General features: G+C 42.4%; 1 protein-coding gene across 1 annotated transcript in view; it reads right to left on the reverse strand.

The window, feature by feature from the left end:
- Positions 1–24,782, reverse strand: part of Ctnnd2 (catenin delta 2) — an 804,610-nt gene that overhangs the window by 356,250 nt on the left and 423,578 nt on the right. The window contains 2 exon segments of the mRNA XM_076916393.1: positions 528–1,083; positions 13,886–14,058. Of these exon segments, the coding sequence (XP_076772508.1) occupies positions 528–1,083; positions 13,886–14,058 (729 nt within the window).

Here is a 24,782-nt window from a genome sequence, read left to right on the forward strand (position 1 = left end):
CAGGCAACCCTTGTCCCCCCACCCCCACCCCACCCCCCGCTGCGCGCCTATAATGAAGAAGGAAACAATTGAAACCATTGAGAACACTTCCCTATTGGTTACGTTTACACTACCGCTGAAACCTATGTAAAAAAAAAAAAAATCAGAATCTGATTTTAGGGGAAAAAATATAACTTTTTTTCTGGCAACGAATACTGATTCTACCCATTGGGATAGTTACTTAATTTCTTTCTGAATGCAAGCAACAGGTCTGTGTGGTCCTACTAAATTAACCTTGTTGCTTGGTTTAAGTCTTCAGACTTTAAGGAGGGACGAGGGAAGACAGTCAGGTGTTAGAGGCTGGCAGACCACATGACAGGCACACCTGAAGAGACAGTCTTTCAGACTGTCAAGCCCTGGCATCCCCCACAGTCCCAGAATCTGAAAACCGGCCCCGAGACATGCCCAGCCCTGCTGCTTGGATCCAGTTTCCCCAGTTCCCCGCCAAGCACCCACGTGAGCCACACCAGGGCGCCAAAGCCCCTTACCTGCCAGGCTGCCCGGCCTCTGGAGGGTGGCGGTGGCATACAGCTCCTGCGAATGCTTGCTGTACTGCTCGGACGCGTGGACCAGGCGCTTGGTGGGCGACAGGGTGGCGTAGGTGCCGATGGTGGAGCTCAGCTGGTGGATGGGCGAAGAGGAGATGGTGGACTGCACGGTGGGGGGCGAGGTCACGCGGATCGGGGACAGGCCGGCCGAGGACACGACGATGTTGATGGGCGAGCTGGTGCTGTAGGACTTGGCCAGGCGGCTGGGCGACTGCTTGGGCGAGGAGCCGCGCGGCGCGGCGTAGGCGGCACCCTCGGGGGCCGAGCCTCCGCGCTGCAGCTTGGTGGGCGAGCCGCCCTGCGTGGTGGTCAGCGGGGAGCCCCCGCGCGGCGGCGCGGGCAGCGTGGAGCTGGAGTAGTAGAGCGCCGCGGCGGCGGGCGGCGCGTCGGGCAGGTGGAAGGCGCTGCCCAGGCTGGGCGCGAACGGCTCCCGCGGAGGCGGAGGCGGTGGCGCAGGCTCGGAGCCCGCCAGGTGCCCCGCGCGGCCGGTCGTGCCCTGTGCCGGGAGAGCAGAGAACAGGAGCGCTCAGAGGTGGAGAAGCAGCCGCCCGCCCGTCCGCCGGCCCCGCCCGGCTGCAGAGGACAACTTCTGCGCCCAGGCTACGCGTGGAAGAGGGACGCGAACCCACGCCCCAGCACGTTCCCAGCCAGGTCCCTTTACGAGGAGAAAGGAGCGGGCTAGCTAAGGCCGGCTAACAGAAAGGCGAGAGGCATGCCTCTGTTCCGAGTTCCAAGAGGTTTTAGTCACAGAAGAAAAATGTAAAGGCCACCCAACCGGTGATCTCCCAGAACGTGTTCTCTCTCTCTCTCTCTCTCTCTCTCTCTCTCTCTCTCTCTCTCTCTCTCTCTCTCTCTCTCTCTCTCTCTCTCTCTCTCTCTCTCTCTCTTCCTCTCTCTCTCCCTCTCTCCCTCTCTCCCTCTCTCCCTCTCTCTCCTGCTTTAATAAAAACTCCAGGCATTAAACGCCCCCATTATTGAGGAGACACACTTATAGCCACCAAAAACTGATGGAATTGCGTCGTTAGATGGGGGCATAAAAGATGTACTACTTCGAGTTATTCTGCCGCCTTGCCCTTAAGACTCTTTTTGGGCAAGAGTTAAAGGGAGGGAAGAGTGCTACGTCACGAGAGTAAGCTTGGTTTTTCAGTACCAAGAAAAAAAAAAAACCACAAACAAATCTAGAGGAAAGAGACCAATTAAAAATGGAAACACTAAAACTGCTTTCTTTCCTGGATATTAAAAATGTACTCTAGATAGCTCAGTACAACACCCCTGCCGTTGTGTTGTCCAACTGAAAGCCAGCTGCTTTCCTTTACTTACAAGAACACAAAAGACCAGGGCTGGGGTGGAGTTAGAAGGAGCACTTTAGGGGAATGCAATTTCCTTGAATCTTGCTTAGAGACAAATCTGCGAAAGTACTGAGGTGTCAGCTCCTTCTGGGCAGAAGGTTTTCAGGAAAAAAGGGTCTGGGGAACCCCTGGTGTGAAAAGTTAGGGTAGCTTGTGAGAGAGAAGCCAACGGGAGGGCTGGGAAGGAAGCATGCTGGTTGGGCTGGGAAGAGAGCTAGGAGATGATGGGAAGGGGGAAGAAGAGCAGATAGATGCTCTCCACAGGAAAGGGATAACTTCCCTTGTGGCTCTGCCCTTTGGGATGGCATTTGGCAAGTGGGAGACCGGGCACTTGATCTGCATACAGACAGCATTCCAAACTGTGGAGAAATGCTGAGGATGTAGCCAGGAAGCATCAAGATCCTGAATTAAGAACAAGTTGGGACTTGGGGAGACATCTTGTCTCCTAAGCTTGAGGAGTCCAACCTGATCCCTGGCACCCACATTGAAGGTGCAAATGGGGTTAGTGTTTCACTTCACTAGAGAGGCGGACAGTCAGGCTGTTACCTGACAGCCATTCTGGAGAGTACAAAGCTAATGAGAGAGCCCTTGTTTCTTGAGGGGTGAGGGTGGCTATTCAGAACCCAGGGAGGCTGTCTTCTGACCCCACCCCAACATTGGTAGAACATGTCCATGCACCCTCACGCGCACACACACACACACACACACACACACACACACACACACACACACGGCACACTAAGCACAGCTTTGTATGACGGACACAACTATTTGTTGAGAGACACTCTCTGTGGAAGACGTATATGTATTATTTCCACCACACACATTTGTTTACATATAATGTGTATGTTTAATATAAATTTCGTAAGTATATTAAGTATCCCAATCTGAATGGGAATTATTTTAAGCTTACCAGTAGGAGTAGAATTCGAGCTCCATGTGCTTGCTCAAAGGAGTCTCTCTAGCAACCACAAGAGGACCTGATCCACAGAGAGACTGTAGTGGCATTTGCTGAATAAATTTGGCCTGAGGCTTTGGCCTTGAGAGTTTGAAGAATGTTCAAGCTCTGGAGAACTCCCATGTCTTCCCAAATCCCACAGCTATGGTCCAACATCAAACTGAGAAGCTTGGAGCTTCTCCCTTAACAGAACCAGAAGAGACTAGGCTTCTGAAACCAAATTGTAGGTGAAAATTGCCAGGGAAGTTCTAAAAAATATTGGAACACCTATGATTTTCCCTAGACATTTAGTTCAGAGTCCTTGAAGGTGGTACCTAAGCTTCAGGTAAGTAAGCCAGCTTCCCAGCAGATTCCAATGCCCAACACACATAAGAACCAGTTCTCAGAGTTGTGGTTTCCAGAGGGTGCTGCCTATTCACCAAGCAACAGCATCACCCACCGCCTTGAATAGAACAGAATCCCCAGTGGAGGCCAAGCTACCTCTGTTTGGACAGGCTCTCTAGGTGATTGAAGTCTCCACCAAACTTTGAGAACCAACAATGGCAGACCATCTGGTTCTGGGGTTCTGAAGTGGGTCCTGGGGTTGATAACAGTCTGTTGAGGGTGGTAGATGGTACTGATCCTAAAAATTCTGACAACCACACAGAGATTTTTCCCTCTGAGGCTCCACTCTGTTCATTGTTGACTAGCATCTCTGCAACCTCCTATCTGGCTAGCGAGTTGTGGGAGAGCCTCATACAGGAAGATAATGGCGGAGACATTAAGAATAGGGAGTCCCCTGCTTACAATAAACTCTGTCATGTCTTCTATGACACTAATGATGACCTTCTATTACATTCACAATGGCATTAGACATGACATTCTTCTTTAATGAATAATGATTAATGTACCTAATTTAAGTGCAGCTGTCCTTTTAGCAGTGAATGGAGGCTGATACAGAGATTATATAATCGGTCACAATGCAAAGAACAAGTGACTTTGATGTGCTCGGCCCTGAGCTGTATTCCACCACCTCTCAAAACTCAGGAACACCATGGAAGACGGAATGGAAAGATTATAAGTCAGAGAACAGGAAAGAGCGGTATGTGACAGTGTCTTCTAGACACAACAGGGCTATTCCAATAGTAACTCATAGAGGTTGTGGATGCCTGAACAAGACCTTAATAAGATCAAGTCAGGCCCAGAATGAATGGAACAGTATCCCTAAAGGTTGGACCCAGGAGATACTGAAAGGTAATTCTTAGAGGGATGGAGAATCTGTGTTCTCCTGGGATACAATCTTTGTAGGTTGTCTATCCTCCAGTAGATGGTCCTACATTTATGCTCATACAAGCAGCACTGACTGGACTGGTTGGGTTTTAAACCAATGAGAAGAAGACAGAGGTGAAGTTGGATGGAATATGTGAGATTCTGGGACGGGGAAGGGACAAATAGCAGTGAGAGAGGGAAAGGTGTATGACTATAAAACATTGTGTGCATGCATGAAATTCTCAATGGAATTGAGAATAGTTTAGAGACTATCAAAATATATAGGTGAGGACTGTGCTATGCCTAGTCTCACTTGGTAAAGTAACCCTTCTATTTAAGGTTCAAGGATCATTGCTGGAGAGGGGTGTTAAGACTGTAAGAGCCATAGGACAAGACAGAACATCTTCTGGGAGATAGTGTCTTTTATGTGACAGGGAAGCTGCGCCTGTGAAATCTCAACAACATGGCTGCCTAAACATGATCTTCAAAACGATCACATGAGTTGACATCCCAACAGGTCAGTGTGGATGGTGGAAGTCTCACAAGGCCATATCCCTAGATGAAAAGCTACAGTTTGTTGAGAGAGGGAGGATTCGTTTTCTCCAGGTATAAGCTCCCTAAAAGATACATTCAATCTCAGGTGGTACTGCATATACATATAAGTAACATTAGGTGGACTTGCCATGTATGTGCATGCATGCATGTGAGTACATGTAAAACAATAATAATTTTAAAAAAGGGAGGTAGAACATTTGAGATGCAAGAGTTGGAACATGGAGAGGGAACAGTGGAAATAATGTAAATATGGTTCACTTGTATAGAAAATTAAAAAAATAATTTAAAAGAAACTAATTTAATTAATAAGCTAATTTACCTGACTTACATGTATTGCAAGAATACTATGGTTTGTAAATAATTTGCCAGGTTTTCTTTTTCTTTTCCTATTTTTTTTTTTTTTTTGATCTGCTGGAATGTGAAATTTGAGAATACTCATTATGTTGAATGTTCCACAAGTGTTCCTTAAACGGTCCCCAAATCAGTAGAAATTTTGGAAAATGTCACATAACCTCTAGACATTTTGAAAGCCAGGGTGTCTAAGTCACAAATAGACATATAGGAGGATCTTGGTAAAATTTTATAGAATTTTTAACAAGAAAAAGGGGGAGGAGAAAGAAGCAGTAATATTTTACGTTGTCTCTGAGGCAGTCAGTAGTGTTGCTCAGTGTGTACTAAGACATGAATTTAACCCAGCGCACTGTTTCCATGTGTTTAAATGCCGCTATCAGTGGGCATTCCAGTATGCCAGCCTTCATGGTACCTGTTGAGCAGTATGGCCCCATCCATTTGCTTTAGGCCTGGTAACATCCCAAACTGGCATGTCCCAAGTTAGCACTCACTAGACAGACAGGCTCATTGAGAGCCTCAAATGCTGCCTGTCAACGAAAGAACTGGATTTAGCGTGCACATGATTAATCCCAGTTAACACAGCCTCATATAACCAGGGGCTAACTTATTGGGCTGCACAGCTGCACCAGCTCATATACAGCTCATAACAAATGGTCCAGGGATGCTGTGGTCCATCACAGTGGCTGATGGAGTAATAAATGTCTGAGAGCAGCTCATCATTTGCACAAAAAAATGGAAATCAGGGAGCACGCATTCACTTCTGCTTCACTGTATAAATTCATTTAGTGACTTTTGGCCAGTTTGGGAGACATAAGGCTGCAGTTTAAGTCTACTTCACAATTCATAGGATAGCTTATTATAACCTATTATTGAATTACACACACACACACACACACACACACACACACGATGCAAAGAACTTAATCCACTCACCTAGAGGTTCACCTCAAACATAAGTTCATACAATGAAACTATAAGTCTACTTTTCAAATTAGATTTCAGAGAAAAAATGACTATAAAAAGTGAGGGCTAGGGCTGGAGAGATGGCTCAGTGGTTAAGAGCACTGACTGTCCTTCTGAAGGTCCTGAGTTCAACTCCCAGCAACCACTTGGTGGCTCACAACCATCTGTAATGGGATCCAAAGCCCTCTTCTGGTGTGTCTGAAGACAGCTGCAGTGTACTCACCATATATGTAAAATAAATAAATAAAATCTTTAACAAATTTTAAAAATGAGGGCTAGATTCCTTTCTGTAGCAATATTTGAACATTTATAAGCAAGGAGAATGGGAAGAAATGTGTCATTGTTGAAGAGGCCCCGAAAGAAGAATAACGACACAAAATATTTCACAATAACTTGGAGCAAAGTGGGCCCGATGCTGCCCCTGGTCATGGTTCTGCATGCTGGCAGAAAGCTGCATTCTTCCTTCCTAGTTCCTTGGATCAGTCCCAGAACAAATGTCCCTTTGCCCCTGAGAAGGTGGAGATACGCTTCTTTGGAACTAAGAGGGAAGTAGCTATCAAGTAGGTGATATGACTGAACAGGCTGAAGCTGGGGGTATAATGTTCAGTGTAGCCCTGTTTTATCTTGTTGTTAGAAAATCCTCAAGAAGAATGGAACCATAAATTCATAAATGCTTTTATAAAACAAATATATCATGTCTTTGTGTGTTAAGTTTTTGGTTGGGAACGACTTAGGATATATTAGTTATACATTTTATGTTCCACTTTTGAGTGTGTGTGTGTGTGTGTGTGTGTGGTACTCATTTGGTTATCGTGATCTTTTATATAATTGTATTGTGGATTCATTCCTCTGTGAAACTGTTTAATAGAGGGTACATTTTCCAATCCCTACAGAAACACAATTGGATCTGGAAGGCAGGCAATGAACACATGGCTTCCAAACAGGCTTGAACCACTCAGAGCAACAGCTTGATGCATCGGTTCACTAGCAGCCTGCACAAGTCACTAAGTAAAGCAAGAGTCCCCAGAAAAATCCCAGTGCTTACAGCCAGCTCTCAAGTGACCTCACAGCCAACAGGCTCTCAGGAATCTTGAGTTCCAGTCATGAGTCTACCCCGGCCCTAAGTGAAACCGCATCTTATGAAACAGGTCCGTGATGTATGACAGTCCCTGTGAAGACACATTGAGACTCGCCAAGTTTGCTGAAGCAGTCAGCAGGGCCCCAGCTCTGGGACAGGCGTGATGTTTGCTCATGATGCTAGGCAGCTAGTGCACTGAAGTCAGGAATGGACAACTGAAGTCACTCATTGGTGACTTCCCAAAATGAGCTAACTTTGTGAATAGCCTTCAGAGTCCACTGCCTCCTTTGTAACCGTATTTTGCCCTTTCTCGGTTTCCAGTGGTTACAACACAGGGGCAGATGTGTCACTTAAGGTTTCCCCTCTGAAGATGGTTCTGAATGCTGCTGACTAAGTCTCTGTTGGCTGAAGTGCTTCTGGGTCAGGACAGGGTCATGAAAGTAAAAGGTGGAGAACACATTTCAAAGGAAGCAGAGCTTCCACCTCTGGGCTGTCAAGAGAGGTGCAGGAATGTGGCCATGGCTTGCAATAGGAAGACCATGGCCTGGCATTTGCAGGAACTATCTTAACACAGTGTGGTCTAAGGAATGACCAAGTGGTGAGAAAGTAAGTTAATGACCGACGAGTATTTTTCCAGTGACTCAGGGAAGCCACAATGAGGGACAGGCACTGCAGTGACCGCTCTGAAGAAACGGATTTCTCACTGAGAACCATCGAGTAAGATAATTTAGTAGTATCAGTTCTGTGCTGCCTGAAGCTTTCGAGAAATCATTCTGCTTTCTCATGAGTAGAGGTCAGGAGTTCACACAAGTATGGACAAGGCCGTTGTTAACTCTCTCACCTTTCAAACGGGGAAGAAATGACCAACTCTTCAGTGAATGATTTTACTGAATGATTGTATAAAATGTAGCTCAGGGGATACATTTGCATCCCTAAATAAGCTATGTCCCTTGAATCTAATCTATGGATTTGAAAAAGAAATTGCTTCTGCGTTATTGTCTGTTACTCTTCGCAGGAACCAGACAACTTTTCCTCTACACTGGTCTGTAGGAGGGGATGTCAACCTTTAACTCCAAAGAAACAAAATTCGTAGTATGCAAGAGGGATTTGATTTCGGAAACAGTCAAATCGAATGATGCAATGCTTGTCTAGCCATTCTCTCAAGGGATACTGGCTTTGATAAAAACTGATAAATGACATAAAGAGAAGAGACAGTTTTTATGCACAGGGCCTGTATTGTCCCCGGAGGCATTAACTGTCATGGTGGTGATCATCACTGGAAAAGGAAGGGCTAGTAAAATTGTGGGTAACATCTCACTGACAAATTCAACATTACTGAAAAATGAATACATATATTTCCCCCTCAGATAAAGAGCCAAAAGGCCAAGTACCATCTTGTGCATCATCATGGAGGCAACTCTTACTGCTTCCTCTTTACCTAAGGGTCCAAAAATCATGGAAAGTAGTGAAGGGAGGAGAAGAAGAAGGAAGAGGGAGAAGACAGAGGAAAGAGGAGAAGGTGCAAGAAGAAGGTATAGAAGAGGAGGAGAGATGGGGGAACAGACCTCATAGATACTGAGAGATTCTATAAGCCGCCTGCGCTAGCCACGCAGACAGGGGTGCCAAGTATTACAACTGTATTAAGTATTTCATGTAGAGCCATTTCTGGAAGTCCCAACAGGAAGAAGAGTGTAGAAGAAAACACAATACAAGGACACAAAGATCCCACAGACAGTTATCGTAAATAATACATAGGACGGGTGTCTTGGTGGCAGATGTTTTTTAGAGTCTACATGAACACTGGGAAAATACATCACATGAAACTTTCACTTCGGCATGAGGCTCTGTCAGTACAACTTTAATAATCTAAATATTTGCACAGAAAAGGGAATGTTAGCTTGGAGCACAAACACACACTCCTTGCAATACAAAACACTTTGATTGTCAAAGCCAGATTAAACATGTTTATGCTAGAGAGAGAGAATGAAGGGGGTGGGGAAGACTTGAAAGCAAAGCAAGGAATGCAGATTTACAAGAAGGAAACATTTTAAAGCTATCTGGAAGAGAGAGAGAGAGAGAGAGAAAAAAAAAACCCTTCCTGCCAGAGCCCACAAATATGCCAAGAAAAACATGTAAAACAACATGCTCTTATACATTTTTTTTTTTTTTTTTTTGTATAAAAGCAAAAAAGGAAAAGGGAATATGGGATAAGGGTTTTCTAGGGAGGGGAAATGGGGAAAGGGGATGGCATCTAAAATGTAAATAAAATATCCAATTTTTAAAAAAAATGCTCTCCCCGTGAACGCTCCATGCTGTGTGCATTCTGTGGACTCTACATGGCATCTACATGTATGCAAACCTGTGTTTTCTGAATGCGCCACTATTACATATCTGTGGACTGAACCCTGGAAGAGTGGTATTGGAGCTCTGGCATTTTTTTTTTTAAAGCCATTTCCATGTTTCTAGGAAGGACTAAAGTATGCTATCAAGAGCCTTTTTTTTTTTTTTTTTTTTTTTTTTTTCAGTAAAGTTGAACTTGTCAGTGAGATGTTACCCGCAATTTTACTATCTCAATTACAGTACCAGTATCACTTCAAGCCAATTTATTTTATAATTAAGCAAGTAAGTGAGAGTGGCCCTCCCCATGCAGAGATCAATACAAGGGTGGATGATTGGGAACTTTCTTCCCCTCTGTACTGTGTGGGAGTTTATGATGTACCCTACTACCATTCATAAAGTAGTCAGCAAGTATCAATGGTCAGATGTACTCAACTGCCTTTGGGAGACACGAACACTGACATATTCATAATTATGATATAGCATACACAGGGACTTTCAAGATATGAAGTCAGGATAGCATTTAACAGATAGGCTAGATGGAAGGGAAATGAAGATTTTCTTCTGTAGAAAAGCTTCTGGGATGTCCACTACTGTGCAGGTTCATTTCATATGAATGTCATAGGATTCTCAGTTTCCTGTAGGCCATTTCCTAGGATTATCATAGCATACTTTAGTTAGTCCTTCCCAGAAACATGTGAATGGCTTAAAAAAAATAAAAAAGCAAAATCCTCTCAGCTCCAATACCATTTCCAGGCTTGTATCCACAGATAGGTAATTTCATATTTCTCATATAGTTTGTTTCTTTGAGGAGTGGCTTGCTGGATGATAATATGTTTAGCTATGAGGAAAAAAAATCATTTTTTGGAGTGGTTCTTTCCTACTCTGAGTTTTGTGTTCGGCATTTCAAGTAATACATGGGAAGTTTTGCATGCATGGAAGCAAGCAAAACCTGGAGGCTAGTTAACTCCTTGTTCTTCGACCTACCCAGATACTGGTATAGTATCATTATGGTGAATCTCTCTGGTTCTGGCGGAGCAGGGTAGGGTTTGGTGGATCCCCGGCTCATTACTGCAGGAATAGAAATGATTTTTCTGGAGGTGAAGCTCTGCATTGAACCAAATTAATGAGAGTCTCTTTTTGCAAGAGTATCTATCAGGACAGTCCTTCTATGCATTGCCACACTCTGCTCGGGACTCTATACTGGCTTCTCACTGCACTCAAAGGTGAGTCCTACCACTGGTCCACTAAGTCTTGAGTCACTTTTCAAATCCCTGAACCCTGCTCTAGTACCCTGATTTATGTGTTGTTTTGTTAATATGCCAGATAACTGCAATTGGAGACCATTACAGTTACCACTCCACAGATAGCCTCTCCAATGTGTCCTTACCCAAACATCTCCTTTAAAATGTTCCGCAGTGTTTTATTTTCCTCTCTGAACATCATCCCATTCTCTGTCCATGTCCTCCCCTTGGTGGCCATCATCTTTACTATAGTATAAATCGAATGTATTATGAACATGTTATATATAACAATCTAATTCGCTATATATCATAATCATCATTATATTAAATATCACAATCTAATATATTACGAGTATAGTCTGTGCAATTAGCTTATTTAAAGTGTTGGTTTTCTAATTTTCGTGCCCACTGCTAGAACAAAGGCTCCCTGAGGACAAGGACTATGTCCATTTTCCATACATCATCATTCTAAGAATACAGGCTCAACACACCGCCAGGCGCAGTATAAATGTCTTGATGAATCAATGAATAATCAGGTAATAGACTAAGTACATGGGAAAAAAGTGCAATTCTATTGGGAGAACTTATAGGAGCCAACTGAAAGGCCAACATTGGCTTAAAAGTGAGCAGAAGGGGAGCAGTAATCCCCAGCCTTCTTAAGAGCTATGGGAAGTGTTCAGCTAGGACGAGCAGAGCCTTTGTGGTGGAGAAGAGAGAGCTCCATGTGAATCACGTTACACTGATTCCTGGAAAAGATGTGCCACTTGCAGGGGCGGGCTGCTTATTTTCTGTCCTCCAGTTCTACTTCATGAACCACCTTAGCCTTTGAGGAAAGAGTAACCAACAACACAAGAGAACTGTCTGACAGCAATATCTGTGACCGAAGAGACTCTGAAATGGAAACACTGAAGTTTCCCATCTATCTCCAAGGCCTCCTGAAGAATTTGGTAACTGTCACTCAGTGAAGCCCCAGGGTGCTGGGTAAACTAAAGTCTTTCTGAGAATTGAAATGAGCATCTTAGAAATTCCTGATGCTACTTCATAGTCACACGGGGATGTGATTTGTGAGCTAGACAGAGACCAGTGATATCACTTCAGAATTACAATCTTTAGGAAAATGAATAAATATTTTCAGTGAGTCATTGGTCTCACTCAGCTTATCATCCGATAGCCACAGTTTGAGCTTACTAGCCCATGTGGCATTTGAAAGCAACAGGACATTTCACAAAATTAATCTCTCCTGGAGAGATGTAACTGCATTTAGGCTATTGGCAAGAATATTTCACACGGGTTTTGTAAAAACAATGGATCTGAATGAGAAGGCACTGAAATGGGACCTGGTGATACATTTTCAAGGCTGTAAGATTAATTGTTTGGTTAAACTGCTAGTTTTCTGGTTCTAGCATTTCTATGTTATTACTTTGAAGTTACAGGTCCTATGGTGGTATTTGGTATTTAGTGAATCAGATCCCCATGTACGACACACAGCTGGAGTTTGCCATGTTTCCAATCACCAACAACCAGTGAGCTGTTCAGAGTTGAGTTGGTCAACTCTCATCTCAGCTCTGCTGGGGAAAGTACATTAGTCCATCATCATAGCCTGGTGAGTCTTCAGACTTCTTGATCCTACATCTGTATTCCACAACATTTAACAGCTACTGAAGTTATATCCTGAGCACTGACGCTTATTGGTGTGTTCAAAACAGAACTCCAGATACCTAGCTCCATCATCTTTAGTAACATTCTCTGAAGTGTTCATGGGAAGCAGAGAGCCAAGCGTTTAAGTCTGTGAACTGCTTTACAATTTTTTATCTGCATTGTTACAGCCCAGCACACAAGAAGGTAACATTTACAAAACTACGTGTGGCAAGAAGTCATTTTTAAATATGGTTATCAGAATGATGTAGCCAGCCTGGTCTACAGAGTGAGTTCCAGGATAGCCAGGACTACACAGAGAAACCCTGTCTCGAAAAAAAAAAAAAAAAGAAAAAAAGAAAAAAAAAATGCTCAATGTTACTTGGTTGCTGTAGTGGCTACACTAGGCCATTCTAATCTAAATCTGTCTACACACATGACCTAGGTACACATGACCTACAAGGTCTTACTGGTACATAGAGGATAGCCTGCTTTCAAGCACCTTTTAGGAAATCAGTAAGGGAGATGGGCTAGCAGCTGACAGAACTCAGCGGTGGGTCCTGGGACTTGGGAAGGATTCCTTATAAATGTGGTACTCAGTAAGTGCCCAAGAAATAAGCAGCCTCCTCATTTCAAAGTTGGGAGTGGTCAGACCTTCATTCTGGAATCAAAAGCATAGACGTTCAGAATATACTATACAGCTGGGAATACGCTCAAAGTTTCATTAAAGAAGACCCTCAAATATATTAATTCTGGTGGATTGATTGAATATATACTATATACTATATCCAAGTCATAAAAGCAAAAATGTTACACACACACACACACACACACACACACACACACACACACACTCGATATTCATTTAGATGGCATAAAAGTTTTCAAAGGAGAATGTGTGTGTGTGTGTGTGTGTGTTTGTGTGCATCTGTGTATGTGTATGTACACTCTCTGTACATTAACACTCCAATGTGTTAGACCTGGTTGCTTTTAACTGAGTTGTTTTTAACTATGGGTAATGAATTTATTCAATAAAATTATAAAAATACTCGCGTGCCTTAAAGAAAAAAAAAATAAGGCTATACTTCAAACTCTGACTTGACAAAGTGTAACTATTCCTAAGCTTAAGACAATTATCCTCAGGCTGGTTCTATGCCCTTGGTTAAGAGTTTACACTGTTTTTTGATAGGATTAGCTTCAAAGAATAATTGCGTGACTTTTCTTTGAGGGATAAAAACTATATTTTTTTTTCACCAGGTGAACTCAGAAATTCAGAATGTCTGATCTACTAATAACACAGATAGCTATAAATACGGCAACTATATACCCATTTGCTTATTCACGCAGCTAAATACATACAACAGAGATAACAAGATTAGTTACTTGACTGATAGACATACCTAAAGAAAATGTTTCCCATTTTGTCTTACTCCCCAGTAATATTTTGACGTTTCTTTCCCTCATGCACAGCAAAGGACCTTTCGTAAGTTGTATGACACTCCCATAAACCCCATCTGGATCCCATGTTCCTGTGCCTCTCTGACTCTGCACTCACACAAAGAGCAAGCAAGGACCCTTACCTGGCTGAAGCTCTGGCTGGCGGCTCGGCCTTGTGTGCTGCGTGCTGGGAGCTGAGAAGGGGCTGTGTCACCCAGGGCCAGGGTCTGGTTGCTATGGTAGCTGGCCGGATACTGGAAAGACCCTTCAGGTTTGGAATTGAGCTGAAGTGCACTCTGGGAGAGCAGGCTGGGCCCTGGGATGAAAGTCATTTAGAACAGTCAGTGACAGTCTCAGTGAAGCAGAAATGACATGTATTATTTATTGAGAGTAGCCTGGAATCATCACATGCACATGATGCTAGCCATCTATGCTTTGAATTCTGAGAACTAAAATGACCATATAATTCAGCTCCAACTCTCAGATGAGATTTTTTTCTTTTCTTCTTCTTCTTCTTTTTTTTTTTTTTTTTTGTGGCTTAAAAGTTCTCTGAGGAGTAGATTTTTCAAATGATCTCATCCTGACCTACATAGAGATATATCTTATGAGGCAAATTAATCAGGTGGTTATTTTGGGATCAGACAGTATCAGAAACATTTGAAATGATGTTTTTTTTTTAAAAAAGTCCACCCTTTTGCACATGTTAATTGCATTAATATAATTATATCCCACGCCATGACTGTCATGTTAAAACACTCAAAGCCTTCCAGCCAGTGACAGATTCTATTGTATAAATAATGATGTCATACGACAGTGCCAGAGAGCAGACAATATTTAAAATATTAATAGCTGTTCATACAATGTGAGATTCACCTTGGTCCCCAGGACTAGTTATCTTTGCCATCACAGCAATGCTTGGCAAGAGAACAAAGAGAAAGATAGGGTGTTAATACTGGTGCTGTCAACATGGCGTGTGTTACAGGGGATGAGAAAGGATGGTCAGGTCCTGGCCTTTTGACTTAGTTACATTTTGCATGTACAATTTGGCTTTCTTTTGGTTTTCTTGTGTTCTACTTAAATAGGATTCTTGCAAGAGTTTAGGGAAAATCACTGGTTTAGGGGAAAACATTAAAACTCAAACTTAATATTCACTTCAGGAATTTAAACCCTCATGGAGAAGTGAGCGCTTATCTGCTCGTTTCCCTTGAGTGTGTTTGAGAGATGGCTGGTGTAAAAAGAGTTACAAAAGGGCAGGAACCTGTGAATACAAATTTCTTCATGTTTCTCTTTTAGCAGTATGATACAAAGCCAGTTCTTCATTTATGCAGAGTAATAAGATGTAGGGCCTACGGGACAGCCCTGGACCATCCTTGATACTTTCTTTGCCTTTTTAAAACAACAGTATTCTTTCTGGTAAGTAAGAAATCACAGGGTCCTTACTTGTCTTTAAACATGACATTCTTTTCCAAAGGAAATCCTAGATATGACCATAGCCAGCCTTATATTTAGTAGTATTGGTTCTCAGGAACCTTGTCATTTATGGTCTCTGTCTGCCCTCCTTCCCTTGTGGTACTTCTAAACAGCATGAGTATAAGATTTAAAATCATGTTTCATCCAGTCCTAACTTTATCACGAAAAGTAGCAAGAAAAGCACAACTAAAACTCTTCATCATTTAACACAGAACACAATCCCAGGGAAACAGCATGCACCATGCAGTCCTGTTCTCAGTAGCTGGGAAGAGGACCTTGGAGTCTGTTTTCGTGGTACTCCAAGACTAATCACCAGAATGATGGTGCGTCTGTGGAATGATGCATCCTGCTTTGTTCAGGACACCAGGAGTTCTATACTGTTAGCAGTCGGGGAAGCACCAGGCACAGCTAAGTCAAGAGATGCTCTCTAGGTTCTAGACAATGGGCAGACAGTTCTGGGAAGTACACAAGCTTGTTTGGGGTAGTGAGACATGGGGCTAACCATGGAGAAGAGACAGAGGGCCTCACTGTTAGAGCACTGATCTTTGCCCAAGTGCTTCAGTCCTGGTCCTTAGTGGAAACCAAAACTTCGTGGAAAGAGTGGGCACAGTGGAAGGGCAATGGCTTTTCTCAATAGTCACTGATGTACCTGAAACGAGAAGCTTTGCACTGTCTGATTTTGTTAATTCATTCAGGAAAGGAGATGGGCACATAACAGCCTGCACTGGGCATACCTTCCTCCTACAGCAGTGTACAGTCAAGGAAGGTCATAGCAGATGCAACAGTCATGCGCAGAGTTGGGGATCTCAACAAAGGAAAATAATAGAGAAGCTTAACTTTCACATCACTTAACGAAATCCAAAAGGCAAAACAGCCACATGTTGTAATTATTTGCCTTTCAAGAGAGTGAGAATTTGCTTCAATGAACTTTCTTGACTAGCGAGTTAAATGACTTTGTGTTTTATGAATAGATTCATACCATTATCCCTGGAAATGTACAAGATCTATTTATACACAGGATTTTCAAATAACAATGTAAGGTTCTTTCGCAAACAGAATTTCAATTAAAACTACAGTTTATGCGCTACTGATAAGGGCATCGTGGGCTAATCAAACCTGCCCATCTTTTACAGAGTCAGTCATGTACTTGATCAATACTCAATGAAAACACATCAAGATTCCCTATCTCATTATCCCGCTAATACATCTCAAGCCCTGAAGCCAAGATGTGTTTTGACATTGGTAATTGTACCAACAAGCGGCGTCATAACGTCACAACTCTGACTTGTCAACCGGCAAGGACAAAACGGTCAGGACAATAGCCCAGACCCTGTGTGCATCTTACAATGACGTTTGTTTTCCACTGTTCATTGGGCTTCAAATCAACAATATCTATTTTTTCCTAGTTTGGGAGAACATGTATCCATGAGAATATGAAAATGGTTAAAAATCGCACAACGTCCCTAAATCACTTTGTGATGGAAGTCAAATTTGCATACAAATTTCCATTAGTTGATTAGTACGACTGTGCGACGAGGCAGAAAATATGAATTTGCCAAAGATTTTTTAAAGAATTTAGTTTAGGGATTTAACTTATATTTCCCTCTCTCTCTTTATTTTTCTCCCAGAATTTTTGGATTCGTATGTAGGCTTGCTTGGGCTGGAGGCAAGCGAGCACAGTGATCTTGGGGAAATGGAGTATATATACTGGAGGATGATGGGCTGATGTGGAAGGTGTGAGCGAGGGAAGCAGAGGAGTTTCTCCGTAAATTCCACGCATGAAAATGTTGTCCCAGCACATGAACAGAGAGGGACAGACAGACTTAGAGCTGGCATCTCAGGCTTAGGAGTTAGAGATGATCTGAATCTCTGACTTCTCTGTCTTTCTCCAGGAACAGCTGTCCTTTAATCTCAAACACTGAGTCTCACGTACACATATGCACTTTAAGGACGGGAGGATCTTAGAGAATTGACATTCTCTTGCTGCAGAAGAAATCCTCACTTCTCAGATTACACTATTTCCCTCCTGAACTGCTACTTTGAGGTCCCACCAGGGGCTGGCAGGAGCTCAGTGCCCACTGTTGGTGAAACAAAGCCAACCTCAGTAAATACAATGGTTGAAGTCTTATATTTTACATAAAGCATTAGGCCCCCTTACAGGTTATATTAACATATATTTCCTATAACACAAGTCACTTTCTCATGAAATTAATTAGGTGCTCTATGAGTATCTTTGATCATGTTTGGTTTATCATGTCTATTTGCTTGCACAGGTTTAAAGAGATCTCATCTGGAATTTTCAGTTCTTGTCTGATTTAGCTGAACATCTATCTGTCTCATATACATTAAATCCAAATTAAACTTCATAGTGTACAATAACACAGAAAGGCCAGGGGCCTCCCAAGTGACATTCACAAGACATCACTTAAGTCACAACGGTGTTAGCAAAATGATGGGGTATGTACTGAAAAAAAATCAATCCAGAAGCACAAGTCAGCAGATGTGGGGCTTGTCCTCCTCCTCATTTACACAGGTATAGATGCTGACGGAGGTTGTGGTGACAGAATTAACAGGCACTCTTTACTAAATCGGAAGAACTGTACCAAGTGCTTTACACCTATTAACAAAACAAAGTCTAAAAAAGTCTCAGCAAGGAATCACATACCCAATCCCTATGCTGCTGGAGCACTTCTCAGCTGGTGGGAGTCAGTGGTGACCCTGGGGATCTCAGGGTGCCTCTGGCTTTAGCACTGCTCTTCACCAAGGCCTTGCTTCTGCTGACTCCCACTTTAATCTCTCCAAATGTGAGTTTAAAGATTCTTGACAGAATGCAAGATTTTATGTGAATTATCTTATGCCACATTAGTATTACTTTTTATTACCATTGTCATTATCATTATTATTTAACTAATTGCTCAATCACAAAGCCACGTAATCTGGTCATAGTAAAATCCTGCCTGGGATTTGTCTTTCTGGAAACTTGTTATAGTGTTATTTCACATAATACTTGCTGCTGTCTTTCCACACCCTTTATGCTTTTGTGCCTTGGGTGGTGGTTATCTAACGAACTCTTCGGCAAAGCAGCCTGCTGCAATACAACATTTACAAACAAACAGACATCTGTCGTCACAGCCAAGAGGTGAAAAGCTGAAATTCTTGGCATCAGGACAGAGTTGTTCTTGTCTTCTCAACCTGAAATTTCTTTCTCTGGGAACTGTGACGCTCATTCTCCAATGTCATGTAAGTAAAGATTACCTCCTCAGCGCACCTTGCCCTGATCTCTGACTCTTCGGGGAAAATCATCCCTGACCTGTCATGCTACCTTACTTCTATAGACCCATTCACAAAAAAGTTTTAACAGTCCATCATCGAGATGTGTGGTACTGTATCCATAATAAAAGGTTCTCTGGAAGAGGGGAGGAAAGCTGAAACTGTAGAAACTTGGATGCTCCAGTGGCAACATGGGTCACATGTGGTACTGACATAAAACTGCAGACATCAAAAGTGATGGCAGGACTATGCTCAGAGGCAGAATGGACTAAAGACTGGGCACTTCTTGCAATGCAGAAAAAGTAGTCTGATTTTGAAAATTACAGCTGAAGCAGGGAGACACCAGAAAGGAAGGCAAGCATTTCAAAGACTCGAAAAGAACTGAGCAGGACATGGGTGACTAAACAGGCTGGGGGGGGGGGAGTGGGGGATGGGGAGTGGGGTGGATGGGAGTGCAAGGGGTAGAACACATTCCCAAAGGATGGCATCCCACATTCTCAAAGGGACAGGAAGTTGAGTAGGGGACCCAGTGCTTCCTGTTTTAGTCCTCTAGTTTTAGAAGATGGTGGGAACTCATCTAGAGAGGTTAAGGGCGGCTTCAGACTCTAACTGAGCTTGACTCTACGTCTTTACTAATTTCCCAAGTAATTAAAAATCATAATTTAATCATATGGCAATAAAAATTTAGAGCAGCAGCATGGTTGTGAAAGTCACCTGGGGAGGAGTCACCTGGGGAGGAGTGTAAAGACTCCAAGAGACAAGGGTAGGTCTTCAAAGGGCAGAGGTTAGAATTAATTTCAAAGAATTGTTTACTGTTGCTAAAAATGCACTAAGAAAAACAAAACAACAAGAAAGACATTAAGAAATGTACTATGCCCTATGCAAATGCATAAACGCAAAAATACACTAAGAAATGCAAAGAAGCACCAAGAAAAGAAAAACAAACATACAAACAGACAGAACTGAAGAGGACTGAGCAAGCTTTGAACAGACACCGAAGAGATGTTTTGTGAGACTATTAATTCAGGACAATCATGAGAAAAATAAACATGCAAATGACACACACCCTTAAGAAGGGAGGTCTCACACTTGCACACCCCAGGAAAGGAGGCCTCACATTTTGGTTAAGTTTACGCTGATCAGAAAGAACAGAAACATGTCACTTTGTGGGGTTAAACTGTTTCTTACGAGGTAATTTTTAAAAACTTCTTATGCAAGCCATGAAAATAATTGCTCCAAATCTCACACACGTTTGTAACAATGGAGAAATCTGTACTTATTTCTGCCTTCTTGTTACTTGATCTTTGGAGAAGATTAAGACTGATTTAAAAATGAAGAATTTTTTTCCTTTGTTTTAAGTGAGAATAAATTCTTACAATACTAAATCAAAAGGGGACGGAGAGAGTCTGGCCTATTGGAAATACTAGGAAGAGTGAAGTGAAGTCAGAGGCGGCGATTATGCATTATTATAAAGTATAAACTAAAGAAAATACTGACAGGTATTTGTAGGACTCTTAAGTTCATAGAAGTCACAAAGTGTTCTGCAGAACATTACCACTGATTTTGTTAAAATGAACCACACAGCCTTCATCTACAGCAGAGACTTCTCCTCTATGCGTTCTAAGAGAACCTGTCACCTAACCAAGCCGCACAGAAGACAGTGGGGTTAAGCTGGTTATTTTCTCCTGAGATTCATTAGTCACTTATTTATGAGCTCCAGGAAGAAGGCTCCCTGGAAAGAGTAGTCCCACACCTCCACCATCTCAAAACAACTGAGGGCTCAAGCTCCCGGGGATTGTGGGCTGAAATCTAGTGGGCTTAGAGTTCAGAAGGCTGTTCTATGGACAGAGAGGAATTTAAATTTCATTTCTGTCTCCATATCCAGAATACATACAACATCTGGTCAGTTGATTCCAATGTGCACAATGACGTATGTGAGAATCAAAACTTTAATGGTCCTGATAAGAAGACTGAATCTCACACATAGCCTTTAAACTGACTTAAATCCAGCAAACACCATTGTCGAGTTGCTTTTGCATGCTTGGCTGATACACAAGCATAGACCTAAAGTTGGTAAGGGCCTCACATAATGGATGCAGTCTGTTCCTTTACATCCACACATGAAAGAAAGGGCTGAGAAACTGCATTTGCCAAACACACAAACGCCAAATATAAAACTTTAGTTTGCAATGCTTTGCTAAAGAATCTTGAAGCTCCTGGAGTGTAAGCATAGAACAGTGTTTTTATTTCAGATTGCAGTGCCCAAGGGGTTCTTCATAAAGGCTTATCCCTGTTAGGTATTTCTATTGTGTAAGGAGGAGAAAAATACTGTATATATTCTTCTAAGTTAAGAATCTAATGAAAGCAGACTCGACTCTGAGGGCCAGTAATCTTAAAAAGAAATGGAAAATTAATGGAGGCCAGTTATAAAAGAAATGGAACTTAAAACTAAATCTAAAAATGTAACAGCCAGTGTCTGGGTCATACTGGTTTATGATGATGTCTCATAGTGGTGGGCCCATCCCTGTCCTGGGGTATGCATGGCTGTGAGCTTTGTCCCTATTTCTTATGATATATCTTCTTACATGAAGATACGCCGATGCTTTGTTACCTTTCAGTCCTATCAGCTCTCAAAGTGTTGGTCTCAGATACTAGTTGTGCCCTTACACATTACCAAAAAACTCGGACAGCTCTTACTGATATGGATTATATGCAGTGGTATTTGCTGGGATATCTAAAACAGAACACTCGTCAGCCAATACTTCCTGTTATCCTATGCATGCCCTGTCGTCTCAGGAAGGTGTCCCTGAACTGCCATGTGTGAGAAATAAAGTCATTGATCTCTTAGCATTGTTGGGACAAGCATTTGACTTTGAGGGATCTCTCTACAAGAGTCTTGATGCATGCTGCCCCTTCCAAGAACTCCCTACTTAGGAGATCTTCATGCTTGTGGCTGGAGTATCAGTATCTCTGCACGTGAGAAATTGCATCATAAGAAATAGGGACAAAGTTCACAAAGTAGCCATGTAGAGCTTAAGGCTTTCTATCTTGCTGAGTCTAGACTTGGTCTCCATGACAGACAACAAAGAAGACAAACTACCTCCTTTCCCTTGACCATGGCTTTCCTGTGTTGAAGGAGCATGATTCATGTGTTTCATCTTGACTGCTATCATTTCTATCTCTGTTGTTGGTGTTCCGTCCCGGGATTATGAGAGTCACCTCACAAAATGCCTCTCATTATGCATCAGACGGATATACGATGTTGTGTTTCATAACTTGACATCTCAAAGGTTCTCATGTGGGTTAAGTATTCTCATGATAAAATGAGAAGGACAGACTGTAGTTCCATAGTGAGTAACGTGTTCCCTGTCACCTCACTTCATGGCACCTACATGGGTCCTGTCTGCCCTGAGTGGGATTCTACACATGACTGATTCCACATATTTTATCATACACTGATTTGAAAGCCCAGAACTGGGACTAAACCACCAACCAAGGAGTACGCATCAAGGGACCCATGGCTCCAGCTGCATATGGAGCAGAGGATGCCCTTGTTGGGCATCAATGGGAGAAAAGGCCCTTGGTCCTGTGACTGACATATATTTGTTCAACTTGAGATTAGACAGTCATCAGCCACGAGAAAATGGTGGGGCGGCAAAGGCTTAAGGCGCCAGATGTTGGGAAAAAAAGCTGGGGATCCCAGGGTTCCTCCCGCCATGCTGTGGGTACTCAGCTGGGAAAGCTCTGGGTTCCTCCAGCTGGAAGTTGGGCCCGGCTGTTCATTAACTAAAAGCCTCTCCCTGGCTCCTCACGATTCCTCATAGCGGCGTGGCCCCAATACACGAGGAAGCCCTTGGGTTTCCAAAACTGGTTTATTCATATGGCAGATGGTGGATGGATCTGGATGCATACCCCCATAAACCCAGGATCGACCTGAGTTAAAAGGGGAGGGGAGGAAGGGGGAGGGGCTGGGGAGGAATGTTTAATGGCTCCACCTCTGGCCTTCAGGTACCTCATTAGTATGTAAATCTCTCTAGGGCCTGGTTGCACCCTCCACCTGTGTACATGACTGAAGGGTGAAGGTGGAATGGAGATTAGACCTCGTGTTAGGCCCAACAACATACTGTTTAGGATACTGTTTTTTAAGAGACAGAGTTGGAAAATATTTACAACTATCACAACATAAAGTTAGCATCAGCAGGTAGTTACTAGTCACTATGGTATTAGGAAGCCAAGATTACTATGATTCAACATTCGTTTTTACTCAACCCTTGGAAATAAAAATAGCAAAAGCCTTGAGCATGACACGTTATGTTCTACTTGCTCAGGTACTGAAGTAACTTTCTGTTGAATATTTTTTTCCAGCCTGGTTTAGACTTTACTTCTTGTTGTTTTAGTCCCTTTGAATGGGGACTAAGGAGACTGGTTCTCAAGGGCAGGATGCCAAGTTCAATTTAGCATTAGCTAGTTCACAGCTATTCCAGCTAATGAAGCCATTGATTGAATAATCACAAGGGACTCCCCAAATCTGATGTGCTTTCATTAATTAGATGGATGTATCCAAGAGTGCGACACATCTATGTGCTGTTTCTAGACCAAGGGCATCTGCATCGGATACGACAACACTGCACAGCAGACCACTGTGCTGGCTAAACTTTTGACCCCCACACTCCTTTCCTATCCCTCTATTGACAGGGAAGCAGGGCATGTGGATTTATTTGGCAGGAGGAGGAGGAAATCTGGGAAAGGAGAAAGGAGATTAGTTTTTTCTAGTATGCATGCCTGTTGCTTGGCTCTGCTCCTGCCAGATCCAGCAAGTTCCTTCAGGTCCAAGGATGGTGATAGCTTCTGTCAGTTTGTTGCTAACTCCTCGGAGTTTCGGCATGCACTGCCTGCTGGTTTAATCTTGCCTACCTCTTTGTCAATAGTCTCTTAATTAAATTGCTTTTAACTATACTCTTCAATAGAATATTTATCCTGTGCTGACCCCTAACTGGTAGACATTCAGGAAACAACTGACAATTTTCAGATCCTTTTAGCACTGACATTAGCAATATACTGATATCTCAAACTGCACTTATGTGTTAAAAAGTTTCAAAATGTTCTTCTATATTTTACATGGTGACCTTACTCTCAAAGTGCTTCTGAATTTGCTAAGAACAAATGTCCTGAGTAACAACATATTATCTAGGTACATATGTATTTATGTATGTACAATATATATGTAAGTATGTACATATGTATTATTTTAATGATCCAAATTAGAAAACAGTCAAACGCAATCAACATTCCACAGGACAAATAAGTTGTAATATATTTTAACAATGGATATCTATTTACTACTGATAAAAGTTAACTACTGTTTGCAACAAATTGGACAAATCTCACAAAGCAAAGAACGCAAAGCAAAACAAGTCGATACTATGTGAGTGTGCGTGTATAGAATCCCGAAACCAGACAAAGGTCTGAGGAGCAGCTGCCTTGCCAGAAGGCAGTGGTTGGTTGGAGACTGCCTGTTCGCTTTAGTTACTTTCTTTAAAGTTGGATGCCAGAGCTTAGGAGAAAAATCTTAGTTGTGTTTCATCAGCATACCCAGTACTTTATAGAAAATTAATAATCTTCCCTAAAAAACAGAGCAAGTACAAAACACATCTGCAAAAACTGGACCATTTAACTGCCCTGTAATACACACAAGTAAAACATCATGCCGTTTGAGAATGACTTTGGACCACATACTTGTTCACTAGACATCCTTTTAATGCCCTTTAAATCTATCAGAGCTTTTCAATGGTTATTCCTTACAGTAAAATACCTTGCACATGTGCCTGCTGTCATCTCTTTTTCAAGTCTTTTATTTTATGTTCTTTTACCTCTGAAATACTTTTACTGTTTCCATCTTTCTTGATGTTTTTATTTATTTAGCTTGCTTTTTAATTATTTTTAATTAAGTGTATAGATGTGTGCTTCTGAGTAAGAATGTGCACGTGCAGGTTCTTATACAGTGCAGAAGACAGAATCAGGTCTCCTGGCATGGAATTAGAGGTAGCTGTAAGCTTCCCGCCATGGGTGCTGAGAGCCAAACTTGGGTCCTTCGCATGTGCTGCGTGCACAGTAAACTACTGTGCTTTCTCTCCAGCCCTTATTTGGCTCTTTTAAAGATTTTTCCAAAAATAAATACATTTCTGTATTTTAAAAATAAAGTTTAGAGTTCCACCGAACACAAGTTTATTTATGAAATTTTATTTTTTTAAATACTGCATAATTTTTCATCAGAATCAGTGCTATCCAGAAGGATATTTC

This window comes from Arvicanthis niloticus, chromosome 19 (genome assembly GCF_011762505.2).
Source record: "Arvicanthis niloticus isolate mArvNil1 chromosome 19, mArvNil1.pat.X, whole genome shotgun sequence".
NCBI lineage: Eukaryota > Metazoa > Chordata > Mammalia > Rodentia > Muridae > Arvicanthis > Arvicanthis niloticus.